General features: G+C 41.9%; 1 protein-coding gene across 1 annotated transcript in view; it reads right to left on the reverse strand.

Moving 5' to 3' along the window:
- Window positions 1–25035, reverse strand: part of LOC135513193 (laminin subunit alpha-3-like) — a 113732-nt gene that overhangs the window by 85800 nt on the left and 2897 nt on the right. Inside the window, 4 exon segments of the mRNA XM_064935993.1 lie at window positions 2051–2148; window positions 2878–3048; window positions 3166–3284; window positions 4639–4756. Coding sequence (XP_064792065.1) covers window positions 2051–2148; window positions 2878–3048; window positions 3166–3284; window positions 4639–4756 — 506 coding nt within the window.

A 25035-nucleotide genomic window follows, 5' to 3' on the forward strand; every position in this document is an offset into this window, starting at 1 on the left:
GTATTTTTCCATTTAATTCAGAGAAGAAAGCAGACTTCCACGAACGATATATCAATGAAGAGATATGTGAAAAACACCTTGAGGATTGATTCTAAACAACGTTTGCCATGTTTCAGTCGATATTATGGAGTTAATTTGGAAAAAAGTTTGGTGTTTTGGTGACTGAATTTTCGGGTTGTTTTGGTAGCCAAAAGTGATGTACAAAACGGAGCATTTTTCTCCTACACAAAGAATCTTTCAGGAAAAACTGAACATTTGCTATCTAACTGAGAGTCTCCTCATTGAAAACATCAGAAGTTCTTCAAAGGTAAATGATTTTATTTGAATGCTCTTCTGGTTTTTGTGAAAATGTTGCCCGCTAAATGCTACGCTAAATGCTACGCTAGCTATCAATACTCTTACACAAATGCTTGTTTTGCTATGGTTGAAAAGCATATTTAGAAAATCTGAGATGACAGTGTTGTTAAGAAAAGGCTAAGCTTGAGAGATAGCATATTTATTTCATTTCATTTGCGATTTTCATAAATAGTTAACGTTACGTTATGCTAATGAGCTTGAGGCTATAACTGGATACAGGTTTTTTTCATAGCCAAACGTGAACAAAACGGAGCGATTTGTCCTACACAAATAATATTTTTTGAAAAACTGAACATTTGCTATCTAACTGAGAGTCTCCTCATTGAAAACATCTGAAGTTCTTCAAAGGTAAATGATTTTATTTGAATGCTTTTCTTGTTTTTGTGAAAATATTGCTGGCTGAATTCTAGGCTTATAGCTATGCTAGCTATCAATACTCTTACACAAATGCTTGTTTTGCTATGGTTGAAAAGCTTATTTTGAAAATCTGAGATGACAGTGTTGTTAACAAAAGTCTAAGCTTGAGAGCAAATATATTTATTTCATTTCATTTGCGATTTTCATGAATAGTTAACGTTGCGTTATGCTAATGAGCTTGAGGCTATAAATAGTTAACAGCTTCTACCCCCACTCTTGAAATGGCTACCCGGACTATTTGCATTGTCCAGACCCTACCCCCCCATTTTTACGCTGGTGCTACTCTCTGTTTATTATCCTTGCATAGTCACTTTACCTCTACCTACATGTACATATTACCTCAATTACCTCAACTAACCGGTGCCCCAGCGCATTGACTCTGTACCCCCTGTATATTAGCCTCGCTACAGTTATTTTATTGTTAATTATTTGTTATATTTCTATTTTTCTTAAAACTGCATTGTTGGTTAAGGGCTTGCAAGTAAGCATTTCACTGTAAGGTCTACACCTGTTGTATTCGGATCATGTGAAAATAAAAAGTAATTTCATTTTGAAGAGAGGGTGTCATGTAGCCTACCTGTATATAATCAATATAGAGCATCTCTACTCAAAAGCATCTTCATGCAGTGGAAGGTGTAAAACAGTCAAATAACTTCCAAAGTGAGTGAAGCAAATACAATGGATAAATCAGTCGTCACTGTCAAACTACAGTATGATGTCATTAACCCTTATTGTTTTTCATTGCCGATAAAATACATCACCTCTATAACAACATCATCTTGGCCTCTTGCCAACGGTTTACATCACACTTACAATTACTACTAATCAGTATAACTAAAATAACCTGTTGCCTTTTTACAATGGCAATGCCAGGAAACAAACAGATGAGGTCATTTCCTTTCTATCAAACCACCAACTATCTCTTCAATCTCAGACACAGATGCTCTAAACTACACCAACAACAGTTTTAATCTCATCCCATAAAACCAACTGACTGAATACAACACATCCATTCAAACCTGTAAACGATGAATAAACAATCTACAAAAGAAGAGTTTATCATTCTGGATTGATCAATGGATCCTCTCCTCTTTCTTTTGGGGAAACGTTTGCATACATAATACGCGTATTACAGTGAATGAATTATAGACAGATAATTCAATTGTAAGCATCAACAATAAGAACCTAAGTTAAAAATAAACAATGTTTTAGCTTGTCAAAAACAAGTGCAGAGGCTTGATGTTACAGGTGAAGGTAAGAAAAGGTCTCAACTCACCGATTCGGGTTGCCTTGGTTACGTCCCCCACACACCTGTGCATGGCCGTGACAAACGCAGCGTCCCCCGACACTGATGTCTTTGATGCTGTAGTAATACTGTCAACCACACAGAAAGGGAACAACACCGTCAGAATATTGTAGCAGAACCAAAACAATCAGCTCTATTTGAAACACTACATATCAACCTCACTTAAACAAACCCAGCCATTGTCTGGCACCGCAGCTGATCTGAGTCACATTGGGTTAACTGGTTTTTAGTCATGGTCTAGGCCACAGACCCTCACTAGCATCATTTAAGATGCATTTATACAGGTACAGTACCAGTCAAACGTTTGGACACACCTACTCATTCCAGGGTAACCAAAAAAAGTAAGCAGAGGAGTTAAATAAATCATCCAAACTATTTCATGTCTTCACTATTATTCTACAATGAAGAAAATTATCAACAAAAAAAAAGAAAAACCCTGGAATGAGTAGGTGTGTCCAAACGTTTGACTGGTACACGTACACACACACTACGGACATTGCTCGTCCTAATATTGATATATTTCTTAATTGCATTATTTTTTAATTGCATTTGTGTATATTGTTGTGAATGGTTAGATATTACTGCACTGTTGGAACTAGGAACACAAGCATTTCTCTACATTTGATTTGATGAGGCAGCAGGTAGGCTGCATATAACAGGTTGGTGTGAGACAACGTCATTGTGTTTTGTACTCTGCTGACGATGCATTTCTTGTTGAGTTGAGCTGAACTGAATTGATTTGAACCTTAATTAACTGAATTGGGTGCCTGTCCTGCTGTTGTGCGACTCAGTCTCACCCTGCGTGTGACAGTGGGGTCCCTCTGGGCCTTGGATATGAGGTGCCCCAACAGAGTGCTGGTCCTGAGGAAGTGCAGGCGGATGTTCGTGGCTTTGGTGAAATCTCTCAGCACTGGAGAATAGCTGAAGTTCTTAGAGCCCGGGCGACCGTTGACCAGGGACACCACAATCTGGACAACAACACAACATCACTCAGACAACAATATCCCCATCAATCTACAGAAGTAGTAGTCTTTAGGTACATTTCACAGGATTCAGCAATTCCCATTCCCAATTCAGTTTCTCACCTCTCCGTTCTCCAATGGGACAGTTTTAGAGTACTCTGTGGTGCAGATCTGGTCGTCATCTCCAACTATGCGTCCATTCGGTTGTTTGCCAAACCTCTCAATGCACTCCCTTTCAGAATCTGATATCAAGAACACAAAGAGTGGTCTGTCAAATACACAGGAGGTTGGTGGCCCCTTAATTGGAAGGAGGACGGGCTCATAGTAATGGATGGAACGGAATAAATGGACTGGTATCGAGCTCAAACACAATGTTTCCATGTGTTTTTATACCATTCCATTGACTCCATTCCAGTCATTATTATGAGCTGTCCTCCTCTCAGCAGCCTCCTGTGGTCAAATACCATCATCTCTCTATCAGGGGCCCACCAGGCCTTGGTGGTTATTTGTCTAAAATACTTTCTTCATCAAATTCTTCATCTGCATCTTTTGCCTCTGATCTTATCCATCATTATAATAAGAAAAAAAGCATGTAGCCTTGTCTGAGCCAGAACGGCCCATAGGGCAGGAGTCTATATCCTGTTTCTGTAGCATGAGGCAGCTTGATGTACAAGTACACCCCCTGGAGAGGACGCTAGTCTATTGCAGGGCCTTGACTGTAACCCTGAATCGAAATTGTAATGTTGAACAGTGAAAAATCGTTGCCATTTTTATGAAGATACATCTACTGAATAACAAGAATCAAGACTATTTAATACATAGAGCCAGGAGTATATAAATCGTCGAGAGAGAGAAAATCCTAAAAAGAAATTCAAAAGGAGAGATGAGGCACAGCTGTTTCTGCTGGGAAGGTGTGTGTGCTCACACACATGCCTCAAAGGGACGGGACATGTCTTCACTTTGAGAGCAGGCTGGTGAGTCTGTGTAGGCCAGGGGGTGGTATATAGGAGAGACTAGGCCTACTGACTGGATCATAGATGCATCATAAGTCACTCATAAACCAAGCTTTTTGCACTCATGGTTAAGTATTAGTATTACAGCTCTGTAGAACAGCACGTTATGGGCTTCACAAATCTTTTACGAAGACATTAGGTCAGAATATGACATTTTCATCTGTGTGGTAATGTTTGCCAGTTCCCTCTAGTCTGCATTAAGCAGCAACACATCTGAATTTCAAGGTATATGAAAAAACATGTACTGGACGATAGGTCATCTTCATGTTCCAATAATGCTGTTTTCAACTGTTTTAAACGTTTTCAAGTTAGGGCGGCAGGTAGCCTAGCCTGGGCCAGTAATCAAAAGGTTGCTGGTTCGAATCCCAGAGCCAACTAGGTGATAAATCTGCCTATGTGCCCTTGAGCAAAGTACTTAACCCTAATTGATCCTGTAAGTCTCTCTGGATAAGAGTGTCTGCTAAATGACTCAAACGTAAATGTCAGTCCCGCCCAACCAAGAGCCTTAAAAAGCACAAGCATAATACACAAATGTATATACTGTGCATATGGTGTGAATTTTAAAATAAACAGCAACACTTACGAGCAAAGTACTGCCATGGAGTATATGTTTTCCCATGGTCCAGGGAGCGCTCCAGGACCCACAGGTCAGGCCGCGGGGCGTTGGCAAACTTGATCAGGACGTAGGCCACATGGAAGAGCTGAAAACAAGATTAACACAAAGAGTACAGCAGTGTAATACAAAGGGCTACAAACAAGTTGTTAATGGATTCTGGCAGTAGAAGTTGTTGGTTCAAAACGCTGTGGTTTCCTGTGCCTTGGTCCACTAACACCAGCTCAGTCTTGGCAGACGGCTCAGCCTCAGACAATACTCCATTTCCTTTCACGTGAAAGCTCGAGCACAATCACTTCAACAACAATAATCTACCCGACCTGTACCTCCTCCGGCTAGCGAAAACCACCACAGCCTAATGCCATGAAATCGGCTGGCTTAGCCGTTGGGCATTGGGTCAAACGTTCTAATCAAATTCTGTGTCTGCTTTCCTTCCTTTTTAATAACAGTTGACTTGAAACTTGTATTTCTCATATCACAACCATGTGGCCCTCAAGTGCTCATATAGTATGGTACAGTAAAAGACAACCATTGGAAATGATAGAGGCTCAATGAGACCTGTGTTGAGAGTGGATGGAACTGCTGCAGGTGCTTCTGAAACACCCATCCTCCATCCCCTCTGGAGAGAGATTTCTCCTTTCAAAGAACACAGGCTTTACAAGAGCACCGGGTGATGATGATTGTTCCCCAGTGTACACTACCCTTTCTCTACGACCCTCATGGCTGTTTCCACACTCAATGTTCCCACACTCAATGTTCCTCTCTCGCCATCATCATCATCAGGGCTCAATAGTGGGTTGCTTCAGTTCAATTACATAGAATTGAAAAGCTGCTTTTTTTCAAGAGTCAAAGCCATCTTTGTGGTGGTTGCCATGGAGCTTGCACGATTCGGAATTAGAACTTATGACATCAGACCACACAGAAGTGGCAATTGCAGTGTAAACAAACACACCTGACCGCCCCACCCTCACTTTTCTGCTTTTAAGGTTGCAAGCTGAAATTATTTCCAAAAGATTTCATTATTAGCAGAGATCCTAAAACATGAGAGAGAAACATAAAAGAGCATGAACACATGAGCTTGACATACTGCATGAAAACTGTATCTAACAAAGAACATGATCTTCAAAAAGAATGGCCCTGCTTTAAGACTGGCTGCTTTTGGCAAAGTTGAAAAGGATAAAGGCAGGCCCACACTAGTCGGGGATCCTTTAGAGTCTTCAAAACCCCAGCATGCTTTTGTGATTGGAGTTCAAGTTCTCCGTCTCCCCTTGTCTCTCCTTGCACGAGGAAGAGCTGTGCTAATAGTGATATCAAAGCAAAGCAAACTCTTGGCCGAGGAGTCTGAGACTTGTCAACCAGGCTCCACAAACCTTGAGAAATGACCAGTAGTTAATTTGGCTTTGATTGATCTGAGGATGGTTCAGGGGGTCAGATAGTATGTTGAGCCTGGTCTTGTCTTTCCAAGTCAACACACAAAAACCATTACAGAACACTCCAAGCAGCTGGTCAAAACCTCTGCTTTCAACAAGTAGCCTAGATAAGTGTGCAAAGATCTAAGTTTAGAAGCAAAATGAATGAGTGGAAGTCTTAAAGACAATGATTTGTGAACAATCTTATAGCTCTCGTCTTAACCCCGTTGGTAGACAGCCTGTTCTGACCTCTATTGCTCATGGGAGTGTCTCAAAGCTAATCAGAGAACACTTCCACCCACCATTCTACAGGATGTACAAGGAACAAAAAAATATAATCTGAGATTCAAGAGTACACAAACAAAACGTAGGCTGCATATTGTCAGACCTAAAAACAGACACAAGGCAAAGTCTTGGCTGAGAGCTGAGAGGTTGCTATCAATAGAATGGGTTTGTTGAAGAGGAAGGAGCAGGAAGATGTTCGTTCACACGCGTTGGGATGCGATGATGGTGGGACTGGGATGGGGGGTGGGGGGTGGCCAGAGACGTGACGACTGGCATGTGGGCCTGTTTCAGATTCCTGCCATGCCGTCACATTTCTCCCCCCTCTCCCCCCCCATGTCACCACGCCAGGGCATGCCACTGCTTTCAGGAACCTGTCCCTGACAAGTGGCACACAACAGCGACAATCTTCTAGGCCAGAGGAACACAGCTCACACATAAAACAGAGACCAAACAGATACATTTGTGAGATTAAAAATATCCACCACAAACGGATTCTCTAGTAACTACCTATGAAATATCCCTAAAGTCCAACAAAAATCACAAAATGTGGTAATCAAAAATAAAAACGTGAACTCTGTCTTTGTACAGGTATAAAACATGGATTACTTCATAGAATAAAAGCAAATCCTGTCTGTGGATTGGCATCAGGGTTGGGCTCAATTCAGAATTTTGGAATTGAATCACGGAATCAGTAGGCTATTAAACAAACATATATCTCTACAGAAATAAGACCGATCCTGCTTCTGTTTGAATGTTTGTTAATGTTAATAGCCTACTATTAAACAAACGTTCAAACAGAAGCAGGATCGCTCTTATTTCTGTAGCAACATGGTCTAGGAAAAGGCATCAATTCAACAGCACACTGATGATGTGTTTCAGAACCGCGGACAGCGGCTGCTATCCAACGTGGGAGAAACGCATGTTATAAAATAATATTATTTTTTATTAGTGTTGCACCATTGTTCTTACGTAATATAACCCTATACAACTTCAGTAGCACATGTCTTAGTGATGGACTGTGCCATCCCCATGACCTTCACAATGGATTAGTCCACTAAGACTGGCATGAATCAGACAGGTGTCTTGTACTAAAGAAATCTCGGTCGACCAACAGCCTATCAACCAAACAATCAAACAGTCAACCAATGAGGTATAAAGAACTCAAGTCTGACCGTTGTTTTTTTCGATAATCTACTCACGTTCGCATATGCCAATTCATGGACTGTCTATAAACGGGTTGCATCCGGTTTTGACAGACCAACATCGCATTCGTGTCATCACGTCATCCAAAAACATGGCAAACATTGGGTGAATATCAAATGTTAATGAATGATGAAGAAAAAAAACTGCCTCAGCAACAATTATTTGAATTATTATGTATTTTTGGTGCACAAAGATTACAACTAAAGTGTTTTATTAGGAATTTTCTAATCTGACTTCTCTATGTGATCATCTATGGAAATAGTCTTTCTGAGCCAGGCATCACTTAAACTGCAATACCGAAGCAAGACTGTAGGGGCAGTTGAAACCGTGCCTCTAGAGCTGGCCCCTTGCATTCAACCAGAGAGGGAGAGGCGAAGCGAGAGGGGAAACTCAGTCCAAAAACTGTCTCCTCCAGCATGTGGTGTTTTTTTGTTTTTCACCCACCAAACAATCGGTTTTGTTTTGAGGTCAATGAGAGAGTGTTGAATTTAGTCAACAAAAAACACTATGGTTTATTTGTAACATGAGGCTAATTTGATAGAATAGAAGTTTCTTAAGGCTTAGGTTGTTATGAATGTACTGATATAAGTAGGTCACGTGACATCCTGGCAACTTTGAGAAAAAACACTTTATATTGGAGTTGCGTTTGGGATTGTACCTGTTGTTCACAGGCCTATCTGCCCTCTCAATGGCTAGAATTGTCCCACCTGATCTCACCTCCTCCCAATGAGGACATGTATTTCCATTGTTAGAGTGGCCACTCAAACATCTGGTCAATCAATATAATGGATAATCTGTGATTCATGAGTTGAAATTCAATTTAAACTGGCCACACCCCACAAGATATAGAATTTGAATATGAGTTTGAGTGACGGGATGTAGAATTTAACTCAGTGCAATTCAAAGAAATACCACTCAGTCATAGAACATGAGAGTTTCATTAAATCTGACAGGACACACTTCCAGATACCAAAGAATATATCACTTTTCTCTGAAAACAATGTTCATATACTCTTTTAACCTTAGTGCTTAGAATAGCATATTATATTTCCACCAACCATGTAATTTGTTTTGCTTATTTGTGAAGGCCTCAGGGTCAACTTGAGGATGTTATGCATTCTGAAAAAAGTGATTCATGAAATATGATAACTTTGAAAAATTGCATACCGGTTTTGCTTTACTTGATCATTCATTTTAAGAGTTTGCCCTGAAAATGAACTGTTTCAACAATAGTTTATATGCATGTACAGTACCAGTCAAAATTTTGGACATGCCTACTCATTCAAGGGTTTTTCTTTATTTTTACTATTTTCTACATTGTAGAATAATAGTGAAGACATCAACATTATGAAATAACACATTTGGAATCATATAGTAACCAAAAAAAGTGTTAAACAAATCAAAATATATTTTAGATGGAATCATGTAGTACCCAAAAATATATTTTAGATTTTAGATTCTTCAAAGTAACCACCCTTTCCCTTGATGGCAGACTCTTTGCATTCTCTCAACCATGTTCATGAGGAATGCTTTTCCAACAGTCTTGAAAGTTCCCACATATGCTGAGCACTTGTTGACTGCTTGTCCTTCACTCTGCAGTCCAACTCATCTCAAACCATCTCAATTGGGTTGAGGTTGGGTGATTGTGGAGGCCAGGTCATATGATGCAGCACCATCACTCTCCTTCTTGGTCATATAGCCCTTACACAGCCTGGAAGTGTGGTTGAAGTCATTGTCTTGTTGAAAAACAAATGATAGTCCCATGAAGCGCAAACCAGATGGGATGGCGTACCGCTACAGAATGCTGTGGTAGCCATGCTGGTTAAGTGTGCCTTGAATTCTAAATAAATCACTGAGAGTGTGACCAGCAAAGCACCCCCACCTCATCATACCTCCTCCTCCATGCTTCACAGTGGGAACCACACATGCGGAGATCATCATGTCTCACAAAGACACAGCGGTTGGAACCAAAAATATCTGATTTGGACTCATCAGACCAAAGACCGGTCTAATGTCCGTTGCTCGTGTTTCTTGGCCCAAGCAAGTCTCTTCTTATTATTGGTGTCTTTTAATAGTGGTTTCTTTGCAGCAATTCAAAAATGAAGGCCTGATTCATGCAATCTTCTCTGAACAGTTGATGTTGATATGTGTCTGTTACTTGAACTCTGTGAAGCATTTTTCTGGGCTGCAATTTCTGAGGCTGGTAACTCTAATGAACTCTGCAGCAAAGGTAACTTTGTGTCTTCCTTTCCTGCGGGGGTCCTCATGAGAGGCAGTTTCATCATAGTGCTTGATGGTTTTTATGACTGACTGACTTTATTGTCTTAAAGCAATGATGGACTGTCATTTCTCTTTGCTTATTTGGGCTGTTCTTGCCATAATATGGACTTGGTCTTTTACCAAATAGGGATATCTCTATATACCACCCGTACCTTGTCAAAACACAACTGATTGGCTCAAACGCATACTTCCGGCGCCGGCAGAGATGGTCGCCTTGCTTTGCGTTCCTAGGAAACTATGCAGTATTGTCACGCCCTGACCTTAGATATCTCTGTTTTCTATATATTTTGGTTAGGTCAGGGTATGACTAGGGTGGGTACTCTAGGTTTTTGCATGTCTAGGCTTTTTTTGTATGTCTATGTTGGCCTGATATGGTTCCCAATCAGAGACAGCTGTTTATCATTGTCTCTGATTGGGGATCATATTTAGGCAGCCCTTTTCCCCCACTTTCTTGTGTGGGATCTTGTCTACAGTCAGGTGCCTGTGTGCACACTAGTAGTGTCATTTTCATTTGGTTGTTTGTTGTTTTGTTTGGTGAGTTTAAGTACATTAAAAATATGTGGAACTCTATTCACGCTGCGCCTTGGTCTTATTCATACAACGATCGTGTCGTATTTTGTTTTCTTTTCACAATAACATTGATGAATACGCTGATTCGGGGAGCAAGTTTATAGCAAGTGCATTGGTGATGTTGTACCCACAGCGACTATCAAAACCTTCCCCAACCAGAAATTGTGGATTGATGGCAGCATTCCGCAAAACTGAAAGCATGAACCACTGCTTTTAATCAGGGCAAGGCGACCGGAAACATGACCGAATACAAACAATGTAGCTATTCCCTCCGCAAGGCAATCAAACAAGCTAAGCATCAGTATAGAGACAAAGTAGAGTCGCAATTCAACGACACAGCCATGAGAGGTATGTGGCAGGGTCTACAGTCAATCACGGACTACAAAAAGAAAACCAGGCCAGTCGCGGACCACGGTGTTTTGCTCCCAGACAAACTAAACAACTTATTTTCTCACTTTGAGAATAATACAGTGCTACCGACACTGCCCGCTACCAAAACCTGCGGCTTCTCCTTCACTGCAGCCAACATGAGTAAAACATTTAAACGTGTTAACCCTCGCAGGGCTGCCGGCCCAGATGGCATCCTAGCCGTGTCCTCAGGGCATGCGCAGGCCAGCTAGCTGGTGTGTTTACAGACATAGTCAATCAATCCCTATCCCAGTCTGCTGTTCCCACATGCTTCAAGAGGGCCACCATTGTTCCTGTTCCCAAGAAAGCTAAGGTAACTGAGCTAAACGACTGTCGCCCTGTTGCACTCACTTCTGTCATCATGAAGTGCTTTAAGAGACTAGTCAAGGACCATATCCCTTCCACCCTACCTGACACCCTAGACCCACTCCAATTTGCTTACCGCTCCAATAGGTCCACAGACGATGCAATCGCAATCACACTGAACACTGCCCTAACCCATCTGGACAAGAGCAATACCTATGTAAGAATGCTGTTCATCAACTACAGCTCAGCATTTAACACCATAGTACCCTCCAAACTCGTCATTAAGCTCAAGACCCTGGGTCTCGACCCCGCCCTGTGCAACTGGGTCCTGGACTTCCTGACGGGCCGCCCCCAGATGGTGAGAGTAGGAAACAACATCTCCACCCCGCTGATCGTCAACACTGGGGCCCCACAAGGGTGCTTTCTCAGCCCTCTCCTGTACTCCCTGTGGCCATGCACGCCTCCAACTCAATCATCAAGTTTACAGGCGGTCTACAGTGGTCGAATATATTACCATCAATGATGAGATTGCCGACAGGGAGGAGGTGAGGGCCCTCGGAGTGTGGTGTCAGGAAAGTAATCTCACACTCAATGTCAACAAAACAAAGGAGATGATCCTGGACTTCAGGAAACAGCAGAGGGAGCAGCCCACTATCCACATCGACGAGACAGTAGTGGAGAAGGTGGAAAGTCCCTCGGCGTACACATCATGGACAAACTGAAATGGTCCACCCACACAGACAGCGTGGTGAAGAAGGCGCAGCAACCTCAGGAGGCTGAAGAAATTTGGCGTGTCACCAAAAACACTCACAAACTTTTACAGATGCACAATCGAGAGCATCCTGTTGGGCTGTATCATCGCCTGGTACGGCAACTGCTCCGCCCAGAACCATAAGGCTCTCCAGAGGGTAGTGAGGTCTGCACAACGCATCACCCGGGGCAAACTACCTGCCCCACCAGGACACCTACACCACCCGAGGTCACAGGAAGGCCAAAAAGATCATCAAGGACAACAACCACCCGTGCCACTGCCTGTTCACCCCGCTATCATCCAGAAGGCGAGGTCAGTGCAGGTGCATCAAAGCTGGGACCAAGAGATTGAAAAACAGCTTCTATATCAAGGCAATCAGACTGTTAAACAGCCATCACTAACATTGAGTGGCTGCTGCCAACATACTGACTCAAATCTCTACCCACTTTTATAATTAAAAATTGGATGTAATAAATGTATCACTAGCCACTTTAAACAATGCCATTTTATATCATGTTTACATCCCCTACATTACTCTTCTCATACAGTATGTATATAATGTACTCTATACCATCTACTGCATCTTGCCTATGCCGTTCGGCCATCGCTCATCCATATATTTTTATGTACATATTCTTATTCATTCCTTTACACTTGTGTGTATAAGGTAGTTGTTGTGAAATTGTTAAGTTACTTGTTAGATATTACTGCATGGTCAGAACTAGAAGCACAAGCATTTCGCTACACTCGCATTAACATCTGCTAACCATATGTATGTGACAAATAGAATTTGATTTGAATTCCACAAATTAACTTTTAACAAGACACACCTGTTAATGGAAAATTGCATTCCAGGTGACTACCTCATGAAGCTGGTTGAGAGAATGCCAAGAGTGTGCAAAGCTGTCATCAAGAAAAAGGGTGGCTATTTTGAAGAATAAATTATCAAATATATTTTGATTTGTTTATCACTTTTTTTATTACTACATGATTCCATAAGTGTTATTTCATAGTTGATGTCTTCACTATTATTTAAAAAATGTAGAAAATAGTAAAAATAAAGAAAAACCCTTGAATGAGTAGGTGTTTCCAAACTTTTGGCTGGTACTGTATATAACAACATGTTTGATGTTTTATCTACAAGATATTTGTATAGACTACACCAAATATAAAATAGAATTTCACTGAATTCAAATTCAAATTGCAATTCTGTATCCTGTTTACTACTTCAATTCAAATTCAAGAATTGGAATTTGAGGCATTCTCAATTCAATTGAGCCAAACCCTGATTGGAATTTAAACCATGATGACTCAACATCACAAGAAACCAACCCTTCAGAAAGACAGAACACGAGTTAGGTCTAGCGGCTGAGGCTGCTGCCTCAAACACACATACCAGTACCCAGTATGTGCCCCTACCTGTGCTACCTGTGTGGGATCGAATCCTGGCCCCACTGGCCTTCTTTAAACAAGTATTTTCCCTCTGTCTCTCTCTCCCTATTAATAAAACAATAAAATACGAAAGGACAGAGTGTATAATCCATAGAGAAAAAAATAATGACTGAGAAAAGGCTTAGAGACAACCTGTCAGAAGAATACAACTGTCTCCTGGCAGACAGAGAGAGAGCGAGAGAACAAGAGAGAGAGAATGGCCTGGCCTGGCAGTGCTCTGTTCTTTTCTGTCTCAGGGCTCTGTTCCATCCCCCCGTCCTGCCAGTCTAAATATTCATACTTGACTGCTATCCAGCACTTTCTGTTTGGAACAGCCTGAAATATCTTGGTGACATGATAACAGTACCGGTCCAGACTCCTGGTATGTGCTGCAAAGACATGAAGCAGAATTGAATTGACAAGCCCTGTGAACAATAAAACTCAACATGAACTGGGATATTGGTCTTATTCATCATAACACTTGAAGTGATCTCCACCCTAAATCTAAAGGCCTGGGCCAGAGGAACAGGAGTGTTAGTCATATCTATGGAGGACGGTGGGTGTGGAGGGTCAAAAAGGTTGTTGTCACATCTCACTCCTTCAGCTTTTAGCCCCAGTGCAAATTCCTGCTGGTGACTCCCATAAACAAGCCATATACACAGGGCGTTAAGTGTCCAGATCTCTCATCTAAACTCCAGTTATCACCCCAGAGAATAGAGCAGGCAGAGGCCTCAGCAACCTCCCACCATTACACCGTTCTCACCATCACGCCCCAGTGTTGTCACCTCCCTCTCACTGCATGTTTACTGAGTGTTTGCACCGTCATGCCTAGGCTTGGGCGGTATACCGTAAATACCGTTTCCAAATACTAGGTTATTTGGAAAAAGACACAGGATGGTTTTTCAACCACGTCAATACCATCAAAACTATTTATTTGAATATTTGTAGCTTTTTAAGTTAATTCCAGCAGTCAACTTGGGCAATACATTAGGAGATGAAGCAGATCTTCATTTCACCTGTCACATTATTTTACAATATGAAGCTTATCGTAGTTCCCCAGAACAGTTGAGAAGTCACATGTTTGTTTGTACATAGCAGACGTCGGGAGCTGGTGAGTCCATAGCAGTCTATATCTATCAGCGAGTCTCTGTTGTGTGGTGCACATGAGATGATGAAGTTACACTTGTATTCTCTCATTCACTTTCACTTGTTAATGTCCCCACTCACCGAAAATGACATTCGGTAGCTACTAGCTATGCTTGTGTAACTTTATGAGCTGGATTTGCCTGTCTTTACAATTAGTTTATGTTCGTTTTCGCTTGTTAGCATTTAGCTAACAGCATCTATGTGATTGTTAGTTTGTGTAACAGAGGTCCAATAGGCTTTCCTTGCATTTTTAGCGCCCACTCGTGAGCCATGCCGTTAATACCGTAAATCCCGAGGAGGGTATGAAGGAGGGAATGACCATATGAAAATCTGGATACCGGCCAAGCCTAATCACACCCTAGTGTTCTCACTTTCCTCTCACTGCATGTTTACTGAGTGGTCTCACCTTCTCACCCAAAAAATACAGTTCTGATAAATGTAACACAGCCGCATAATGGAGTGAGATACTCAATGTTTTATTGAGAGAAAAATATATTGACTGAATTATAGCACATTAACAATTGTATAATGACGGACAACTGCCGTGTGGTTGGCTCCATGCAGAATTCCTGCCCCAACTTCACACATGCCTGTGCTTCAGGTAACGGAGCCTGGCAGTCAGGGTTATACTCCCACTGAACAAATAGTCTACACTTAGAAACTAATACAGTATTAGAGCCTATGGAAAATAGTCTGGTTGCGTGACTTTATGACTTCATGCCATGTCTGCCTTGTGGACCTGTCCAATCATACTGTAATCTAACCATGTTGATCAAATGAACTCAATGAACTGGGTTGATATAGTCTTTCATTCATTTAATACTGAGTACTCTGTGAGATTGTTACATTAAGACCCCACCTACTACGATGTCTGCTGCCAATAGGTCTATTACTGGGCTTACAGAAGTCCAATTAAATGAACTAATAGAGTTGGAATCCTACTGTCTATGGTCTCTAGATAACATTGTTTGTCATTACATGTGCTTGTTATTCTAAAAATGTAGGACAGACAGGTGTTCAATTGCAGTCCAGAAAGAAATCATCTCCAAGTCTTAGGCAGGAAGGAGCCAGTCAGCCAGGAGGGTTCAGGAGGGCTACTGTAAAAAGCAAAAGCCTAACAGATACAGTAGAATCTATCTGACAGAGATCTCTTTGTGTCTGATGTTAGGGCAGAGGAATGCACCACGGCAGAGCTAGGAGCCATCGCCTTCTGTTGGAGCGGATCAGGCCCTGCCTGCCAGCCTGCCAGACAGACAGACAGACAGTTGCAGCGCAATGGGGCTGGGGTGTTTTTAGTCTGGATTGAAACAATGCAATCTACAACTGTTTGTCTGAAGTGGAACAGGTGGTGATAGTGGCGAGGGGGGTGGGTCATGGGGGTATTTCTCTCTGTCTCCATGGTGGGCATACATTCCACCTCTTTCCAGGGACTCAATGATCCTTTTTAAAGCTATATACTCAAAATAGTCTCTCCAAACATGTGGGCTTGGCCCAAAGATAGTCACAAGAGGTAATTGTATGCACTGTGAAAATGTGATGAATGCAAGTTTATACAAGCAAGGAACCTATTGTAAAAGGTACAGCTGCTGCTCTGCAATTGACTGAGAATGTTTCCTGTATGTTTGTTCAGTAGGTATGATTGTGTTGGTGGCTTACCCATTATAATGGCTTGTTCAGAGTTCACATTTAGTAAATGGATTACATTTAAACACCTGATTACAACATATTGTGTTTGTAACCAGCACCACGATAAAACTATAACAAACGATCTAAATTAGAACAAACAGGACGCATCAGTGATCGTGTATCAAAAATACATATCGGAAAAATCTTTGCCCACACCTACGTCAATGACTGTATCAGTAGGTCTACAACCTCTGATAAGCATTTCTATGTAACACTATGTATATCGCCTCCACGGGCCTTGAAAAGGTGGGTTAAGATAAACCCATTCTGCTTTTCCACAATGGAGCTCCAGGTTTAGGAGGTAGTGGCATTCCTGTCCAACAATGTGATCCAGACATGAAGCCAGGGTGAGGTTGCTAACCAGACTGTGTGGGCTGCCTGCAAGGCCGAGCCCAGGGAGCGGGGCTGTAAATATGTGCAACAGACACCCGACTGCAGCTGGCATGGCGCCCACCACAGAGCAGAGCAGAGCAGAGCCCACCAGCTAAACACAGCTACTTACATCACCTCCATCATCACCACAGCAACAGCTAGGGAGCCAAACATGTGTCCCAAGAGTTAGACTATGCCAGCTATACAGTAAACACTGACAAAGGTATAGGAATGATATTGGAAGCCTATTTAGACAATGTATCATCAATATTACCACCACCAACATAAGGAAAGGATATTCAATTTAAGATTTTGTTAAGAACCAAATAATGATGACAATGTATTTGAACAAAATTGGTAACATGCCGTAAGCGGTAACACAAGTTATTCCCATTCCAAATATGTTTTTGATTATTTTGATTCTTGCTTTTTATGATCTACGTTCTGATTCCATTCCATGTATGATAGAGTACTTGCGCCTAAAAGTATTCTGTGGTTTGATAGGCACTTGGTTCTTTCCAGGGCCTAATTGTGAAGTTATGCTGCTGATATATGCATGTTGAGTCAGTACCAAGGCTGTCAGGGAAATAGACTGTAGGAGTGGTCAGTGAGAGAACAAAACCCCGCTCAACTCAGTCCTGTACGCTCACCTTAGCAACACAACAAACACATATACAGTTAATACTGCAGGCTGCTGTTGCAACAACATCACACTACACATACCTATATATCTGCTATAACGTCTGAACAATCCATTGTAACACTGTCTATGTATCATTTTGACTGTGAGAAGGCATTTGCACCATGAATACTCAAACACAAAACCAGACACACAGGGAATCATATTTTATTCCATCATATGCAGCTATCATGGAAGGTGGGTAGGTATTCAGGGTGGGGTGGGGATGGAGAATTCTGTATGAAGCTGTGTGTGTGTGTGTGTGTGTGTGTGTGTGTGTGTGTGTGTGTGTGTGTGTGTGTGTGTGTGTGTGTGTGTGTGTGTGTGTGTGTGTGTGTGTGTGTGTGTGTGTGTGTGTGTGTGTGTGTGTGTGTGTGTGAAGACGGGGAGGCAGACAGGAGGGTCTTTTCCTCACAGTCTGCTCAATTCACTGCACCTCCTCAATCCATTTACCCACTGTAAAGAAAAGGCCAGATCACTTCCAGAGAAGCCTTGAAAAGAACCAACCCTTTGTGAAAACAGCACAGATGTCACACAATACAGCCTACATCAGCCTACATCGATTCCAGGACAAATGTGGGTATAAAACAATAAGACAAAACTTCAGTGGGAGGCAGAAGGGTCTGGAAAGATAGAGAGTGGATTAAGTTCAACAGGAAGTCTTCATAACTTACAATAAATTAACCACTACCAGCAAGCTTCAGAAATGCGGTCACCCTAAACTATATACAGTGGGGAGAACAAGTATTTGATACACTGCCGATTTTGCAGGTTTTACTACTTACAAAGCATGTAGAGGTCTGTAATTTTTGCAGTCATAGGTACACTTCAACTGTGAGAGACGGAATCTAAAACAAAATCCAGAAAATCACATTGTATGATTTTTAAGTAATTAATTTGCATTTTATTTCATGACATAAGTATTTGATCACCTACCAACCAGTAAGAATTCCGGCTCTCAAAGACCTGTTAGTTTTTCTTTAAGAAGCCCTCCGGTTCTCCACTCATTACCTGTATTAACTACACCTGTTTGAACTCGTTACCTGTATAAAAGACACCTGTCCACACACTCAATCAAACAGACTCCAACGTCTCCACAATGGCCAAGACCAGAGAGCTGTGTAAGGACATCAGAGATAAAATTGTAGACCTGCACAAGGCTAGGTTGGGCTACAGGACAATAGGCAAGCAGCTTTGTGAGAAGGCAACAACTATTGGCGCAATTATTAGAAAATGGAAGAAGTTCAAGATGAGGGTCAATCACCCTCGGTCTGGAGCTCCATGCAAGATCTCACCTCGTGGGGCATCAATGATCATGAGGAAGGTGAGGGATCAGCCCAGAACTACAGGGCAGGACCTGGTCAATGACCTGAAGAGAGCTGGGACCACAATCTCAAAGAAAACCATTAGTAACACACAACGCCGTCATGGATTAAAATCCTGCAGCGCGCGCAAGGTCCCCCTGCTCAAGCCAGCGCATATCCAGGCCCGTCTGAAGTTTGCCAATGACCATCTGGATGATCCAGAGGAGGAATGGGAGAAGGTCATGTGGTCTGATGAGACAAAAATAGAGCTTTTTGGTCTAAACTCCACTCATCGTGTTTGGAGGAAGAAGAAGGATGAGTACAAACCAAAGAATACCATCCCAACCGTGAAACATGGAGGTGGAAACATTATTCTTTGGGGATGCTTTTCTGCAAAGGGGACAGGACGACCGCACCGTATTGAGGGGAGGATGGATGGGGCCATGTATCGCGAGATCTTGGCCAACAACCTCTTTCCCTCAGTAAGAGCATTGAAGATGGGTCGTGGCTGGGTCTTCCAGCATGACAACGACCCGAAACACACAGCCAGGGCAACTAAGGAGTGGCTCCGTAAGAAGCATCTCAAGGTCCTGGAGTGGCCTAGCCAGTCTCCAGACCTGAACCCAATAGAACATCTTTGAAGGGAGCTGTAAGTCTGTATTGCCCAGCGACAGCCCCGAAACCTGAAGGATCTGGAGAAGGTCTGTATGGAGGAGTGGGACAAAATCCCTGCTGCAGTGTGTGCAAACCTGGTCAAGAACTACAGGAAACGTATGATCTCTGTAATTGCAAACAAAGGTTTATGTACCAAATATGAAGTTCTGCTTTTCTGATGTATCAAATACTTATGTCATGCAATAAAATGCTAATTAATTACTTAAAAATCATACAGTGATTTTCTGGATTTTTGTTTTAGATTCCGTCTCTCACAGTTGAAGTGTACCTATGATTAAAAAAATTACAGACCTCAACATGCTCTGTAAGTAGGAAAACCTGCAAAATCGGCAGTGTATCAAATACTTGTTCTCCCCACTGTATATATATATCCTGATATAGTACTTTCTTATCTTACCATCAAGTCACTCAGCCATCCAGCAATAAGTACCACACACTCATTACCAAACCCTACAGAGTAGAGAACAAGTACAGCATCAAAACCCACCTATCAGAACAAACTCTTACTTATCAGAGACACTCTCCAATCAGATACCTACGCTCACCATTCAGAACCATGAGTACCTCACACCTAGCCAATCGCAGCCCACCTCACATCAGTGTTGTACATGATATGACAAATACCAAATCTCACACAAACAAATCCTAACCCCCTGAAAAAGCAACCAATCAGGGTTCAATCAGAGCTTCACACAAACCAATTAGTGTCCATTCAATGGGATAGCGCCCACCAATCAGAGGCCTTTCAGTAACGTGGTATGACAGACAGCAGTAAGCCCAGGCATCTCTGTCTCACATGGTCCAGGGCACTCAGGCAGATAAGCACATGTGGTCAGGGCTCCTAAAATACATTCCCCAGAAAAAACTGACTGCATGGGCGGCTGTGGGGCCGATCCATCCGTGGTGCCAATGTTCACTAGGACAAAGAGTCGCCACAACACCCTGTAAATAGTTTTAACAAGGGAGGGCATGTCTCGCTATACAGGTAGACAGGCCGTTTTATGGAGAGGATTTCATTGTGTTCGTTTGTGGAGGACATATGTGGTTTTGAAGAGTTTAAATTTATATTGTAATTAAGAAAATGTGCCTCCGTTAAGTCAATAAAAAATGAACAAGATGTTGAGTTAGATTTATTGGGTCAAATCTACTGCATCATGAAACTCACAGCAGAAGGCTCTAATCAACGTGTTGACTGTCTTTCTAGGTGAGCTGCTCCAATGCCATGAAGACAAACTGACTAAGGCAATACCCTCCACCAGATCCAGTTACTGTAGAGTACACAAATCAAGAAGCACCCCTACACCCAGGATCTGCCCATAGTAGGAGGGAGTTGAAAGTCACCTCCTGATTTATGGCAGGCTTTGTCACGGGTCACAGGTCAAAAGCCCACAAGATAACACAGGCAGGCGGCTACTTAAGTGTGAGAGCTGTTCGCCTCAGTCAACATAATGCAGTGGTGTGGTTGGGTTGATTTGCACAAGGAGCTACACCCAAGGGAGTTGTACTCTTTCACACTGACTGACTGACTACAAGATTTATAGCAAGTAAATACAAAGACATACTGTATTTTGTCTAATACAAAGTTCCAGGCCAATTCGGACTCTTTCCCTTTCTAAAATCTTCAAACGTATGACCATGTTAATCCACAAAGGAAATGGGTTCATCTTTCTGTGCTATTATTATATCATTCAACATTCCACAAAAGCTTAGCTGGAATCAGCCCTTGACAGATTGGTGCTGCTTCAAACGTGCCACTGCTTTACAGAACCGTCAGAAATGGCCACGTCAAAAACCACCCGGCTTCCCTTTGAACTTGGTTGGTTTGACATAAACAATGACGGTGCCATTATCTAATTTATCCGCTTGGAGAGATGGAGGTAAGACTGGCAAAGGGAGGGAAGGAGGGAGCAAGCACCTGTGTTAGTCTTAGAAGAGACCACAAAGACCATTCATTTAACTGGATCCAGCCCTTACAAATAACAGTGACCGCATCATATGTTCCGTTCACTGAATCTACAAAGGCTTTGAACTGCTTCTATCAGGCAACATAAATCTGATCAATTATATCCAAGCATTACATAAACCTGAGCAGAAGTAGGCATAGATTGTTAAGGGCGAAAGGGATCTGGCAAGTTAGTCTGAAATAAACTTGACATTCTTTATCTGTCTGTTTCTTGGAGGTACATTTACTTATTTTGACAAATGCTTTATTATGACTGTAAAATCATCAAAGGGTTATAGGAACCAACACTATTTGACAGACATCTGTGCTGAAAGCACATGGAATTGTGGTTGACTGAATTCTTTCAGAGGCATCGACAACACCTTTCCTTATCTACATGCACCTCTGATGTGAACACATGGCCTACACAAGAATGCATACCCAGAGTTAATAACCACAAAATAACATTGTACAACTTTACCAAACTTAATTACTCTATGGGATACAGTATTTCACAATTATCATGGAAGAATACTGCTTTAACTTCGTTTTTCAGTTTTCAGCTGTTTCTCTATTAGGTGGGATGATTTTGTGAAGAACATAATATCTATGCAGTTTAACCAATTAGCATAGATTGGCAGCCAATCTAGTTTTTTTGTTTGCCTCGCATTGAATTGATAAGTCTCAGGTCAATGCTGCCAAATCAGTCTGCTCTAATTTGTGAAACGATAACCTTGGAAGGCAACACTCCAATAAAACCAGCTGTTTTAAAGCTGCAAGCTTTTTAATGAAAGCAGATTGAATTTCAGCACACACAGCTCATAAATACATTCTTGGCATTGACAAAAGACTTAGTGGAAGCTAAAAACAAATGGATGACATAAGGGGGGAGGGGCCAGGTGATAGATAGATAAGTAAATTATTATTGAGATCATAATGCAACTTATATTACAGAGCAAGCATAAAACTTCATTCATTTTTTAGCTTTTTAGCAACTACAGATTAAACACTATGGAGTTTTAAAGGAACTTTTAAATTCCAAACTTTTATTAATTATTTCTCTATTATGCTTTTATATACAAATGTCAAATATATGTCAACAATATTTCACCAAAGGACCATTTTATGGGTTAAATCTCATGGAAATACCAAAAAGCATGGTTGTTTTGTTTTGTCCAGGCTTTGTGAGGAATCAGTCAGTTGCTGTTTGGGCGGGACAAATGGGGAGGGGGAGCCGTGTGGTTGGTAGTTTCTGAGAATACTTCATCCCCGTGCCCTTTATAGCATGCATTAATGCAGTAATGCCACTTTCCCTGCTCCAAAATAAACTGAGCATTACCACATCTTAAACGCAGTCGTCCCTCACTTTTTCAAGCCACGCGGGCACTATATTTAGCCTCTCTCAAGCCCCGCTGCTCCGCACAACTCAGCTCAGCCCAGCTAAAAACATATATGGAAGAATTCGCCACTGCTACCCATTCGCTTCCCACAGTGCTCCTGGGGAACATGGATGAAGTGTGGTACTCACTTTTAGGAAGATTTACTTTATAGGTGTCTCCATTTGGTTCCCACCCCTTAACCGCAGACAAAACCTGTTTCCAAATCAAAACAGGTCCAGCCCTGAACCCACTCCACCCACCCAACCCAGACCTACTCCCCCAGATCAGACTTTAAAATCCCCCTGATCCCTAATCCCTGGACAAAATTTCTCCCTTTTCCCCCCTCACCGTGGACAATTGAGCGTAAGGTGCAATTTCATGGGCTGTGAGCCAAACTCCTGCTGCAGCCACAGGTCCTAATGGTTACCTATCCTCCAGCCACAGGTCCTAATGGTTACCTATCCTCCAGCCACAGGTCCTAATGGTTACCTATCCTCCAGCCACAGGAGCATGATCTGAGTCTGATTCCTGGCACGCAGCCAGCTGTGGGACATCACTCACATGACTACAGCTGTCCGTCTTTCTCAGACAGGTTTACTTACACTTGTAACTTAAAGCATAAGCAGACTGACAGAAGAAAACCCACCATTGACTGTATGCGGAGAGTCAATCGCAATCCCAAATGCATTCATACATACACACAGCCAATGTTCCCTCTAAACTGCACGCATGCGTGGGTGCGCAGTAGCCCGAGATGGCTGCACCGCTTCCCAGGACTGCCACACAGAAGAAATAACAGCCCATGGAGAGAAGCACAAGATTGAACTTCACTCCACTTTCTAGACCTGTGGTCAACAACCGGACAATAGTGATCGACTTATCGATCTCCAAGGCATTCCTAGTCGATCGCCAAACATTTGTGCAAAAAAAAAAAAAGATAAATGATAAAGCCTTGTTCCGGGTAGGTGAACTGTTGCCATTTTTAACCATTTCATGTGTCTGAAAGTACAAACTCTGCCTTCCTGGCAGGCCTAGAGAGAAAATCAAATCCACTATAAGCCTATCACTGGCCAATTGGATGGCTCAGATTAACGTGTCTGCAGTAATGTAGCAGGCATAAAAGAAAGCTACTGCAAAGTTGATACTGTGAGATTTCAAAACGTTTAAAACCATGACTAGAGAGAGAATGTCAACGAATACAGCAAAGAGCTGCTGTTTTTATGAGTGAGTTCATGTTTACATTCCTACTCAGCACTGTCAACACTTTTATAAGCCATAAAATGCGCGATATTCCTATTTCCACTCAGTGCTACAACAAGCACTGCAGCAGTAATGAATGAATAGGAAAATATATTGATGTGCTTGCGTTGTTGTATAATCAGCGGCTTGGGTATTTTTTAATATCAAGGAATATCTCACTTTCTTTGTTCAAAGGAGTAACATGAATTTGTGCATGAGGCAGAAATAATGCAGTGAGACTCAAGTTCCGCCATCAGCTGGAAGACAGTGTCCCTTTTTGTTCAGTGTCAGTGTCAGCGTACCCTCAGTCTGCTGCTTTCTCCCTCCGCTGAGACTGACCACCAAATGCAGGCATCATCAGCCCACTAAAATATAAATTATTTAAATGTATGCTCACTCAGTTGTGCCTCACAAGTAATACAACAACGGATCTATTACCGGTGTGATCATATAGCCTACCTTGTTGAAAAAAAGACATACTTTTTTTTTAAATGGTCCGAACAAAAATGCATTGGCAGGGCATCTTCCAGCAAAGCTAATATGCGGTGATAATGTATTGGGCCTATTAGCTTACTGCACAAACCTCATTGCTACAGTACTGTTTTATTTGTTTAATGTTGCATAGGCTTATGTTTTTTAAGTCATGGTAAAAAAAAGGTAGATCTCAGGTTGCATTTTGACTCAGAAAGTGATCATAACTCAGAAAAGTTTGGTCACCACTGTTTTTGAGTTTTCCCTGTTAACACTATCAACATTTCCCTTTATTGTGGCAATTGTGATCGAATAAATGCAGTGTTAGCTTTCAATCCAACATACCAAAACAAAACAAATGATGCAAGATATTTTATGGATCGGAGTAGGATTCTATTGCATTGACATGCACAACTCAGCCCGTACTCTACACAGACGGTGCAGAATAACCAATCAAAGCTGCAGTAGGCCTATTTGTAAATAGATCATTGCCATATATGGATCTCTGCCATTTACATTGAACTGGACTGTGTTTACAACATGAGCTATCGTGAGTAGGTGCGCTTGTTTTGAGATTAAAGCTAGAGCTGCATGTTGCCACATGTGCACATTTTGTTCATATCCTTTGCTAGTTAGTGAGTTGTTAGCCCAGTTATATTTTTATTTATTTTACCTTTATTTAACTAGGCAAGTCAGTTAAGAACAAATTCTTATTTTCAATAACGGCCTAGGAACAGTGGGTTAACTGCCTGTTCAGGGGCAGAACGACAGATTTGTACCTTGTCAGCTCAGGAGTTTGAACTTGCAACCTTCCAGTTACTAGTCCAACAC

This window comes from Oncorhynchus masou, chromosome 3 (assembly GCF_036934945.1).
Source record: "Oncorhynchus masou masou isolate Uvic2021 chromosome 3, UVic_Omas_1.1, whole genome shotgun sequence".
NCBI classification, from domain to species: Eukaryota; Metazoa; Chordata; class Actinopteri; order Salmoniformes; family Salmonidae; genus Oncorhynchus; species Oncorhynchus masou.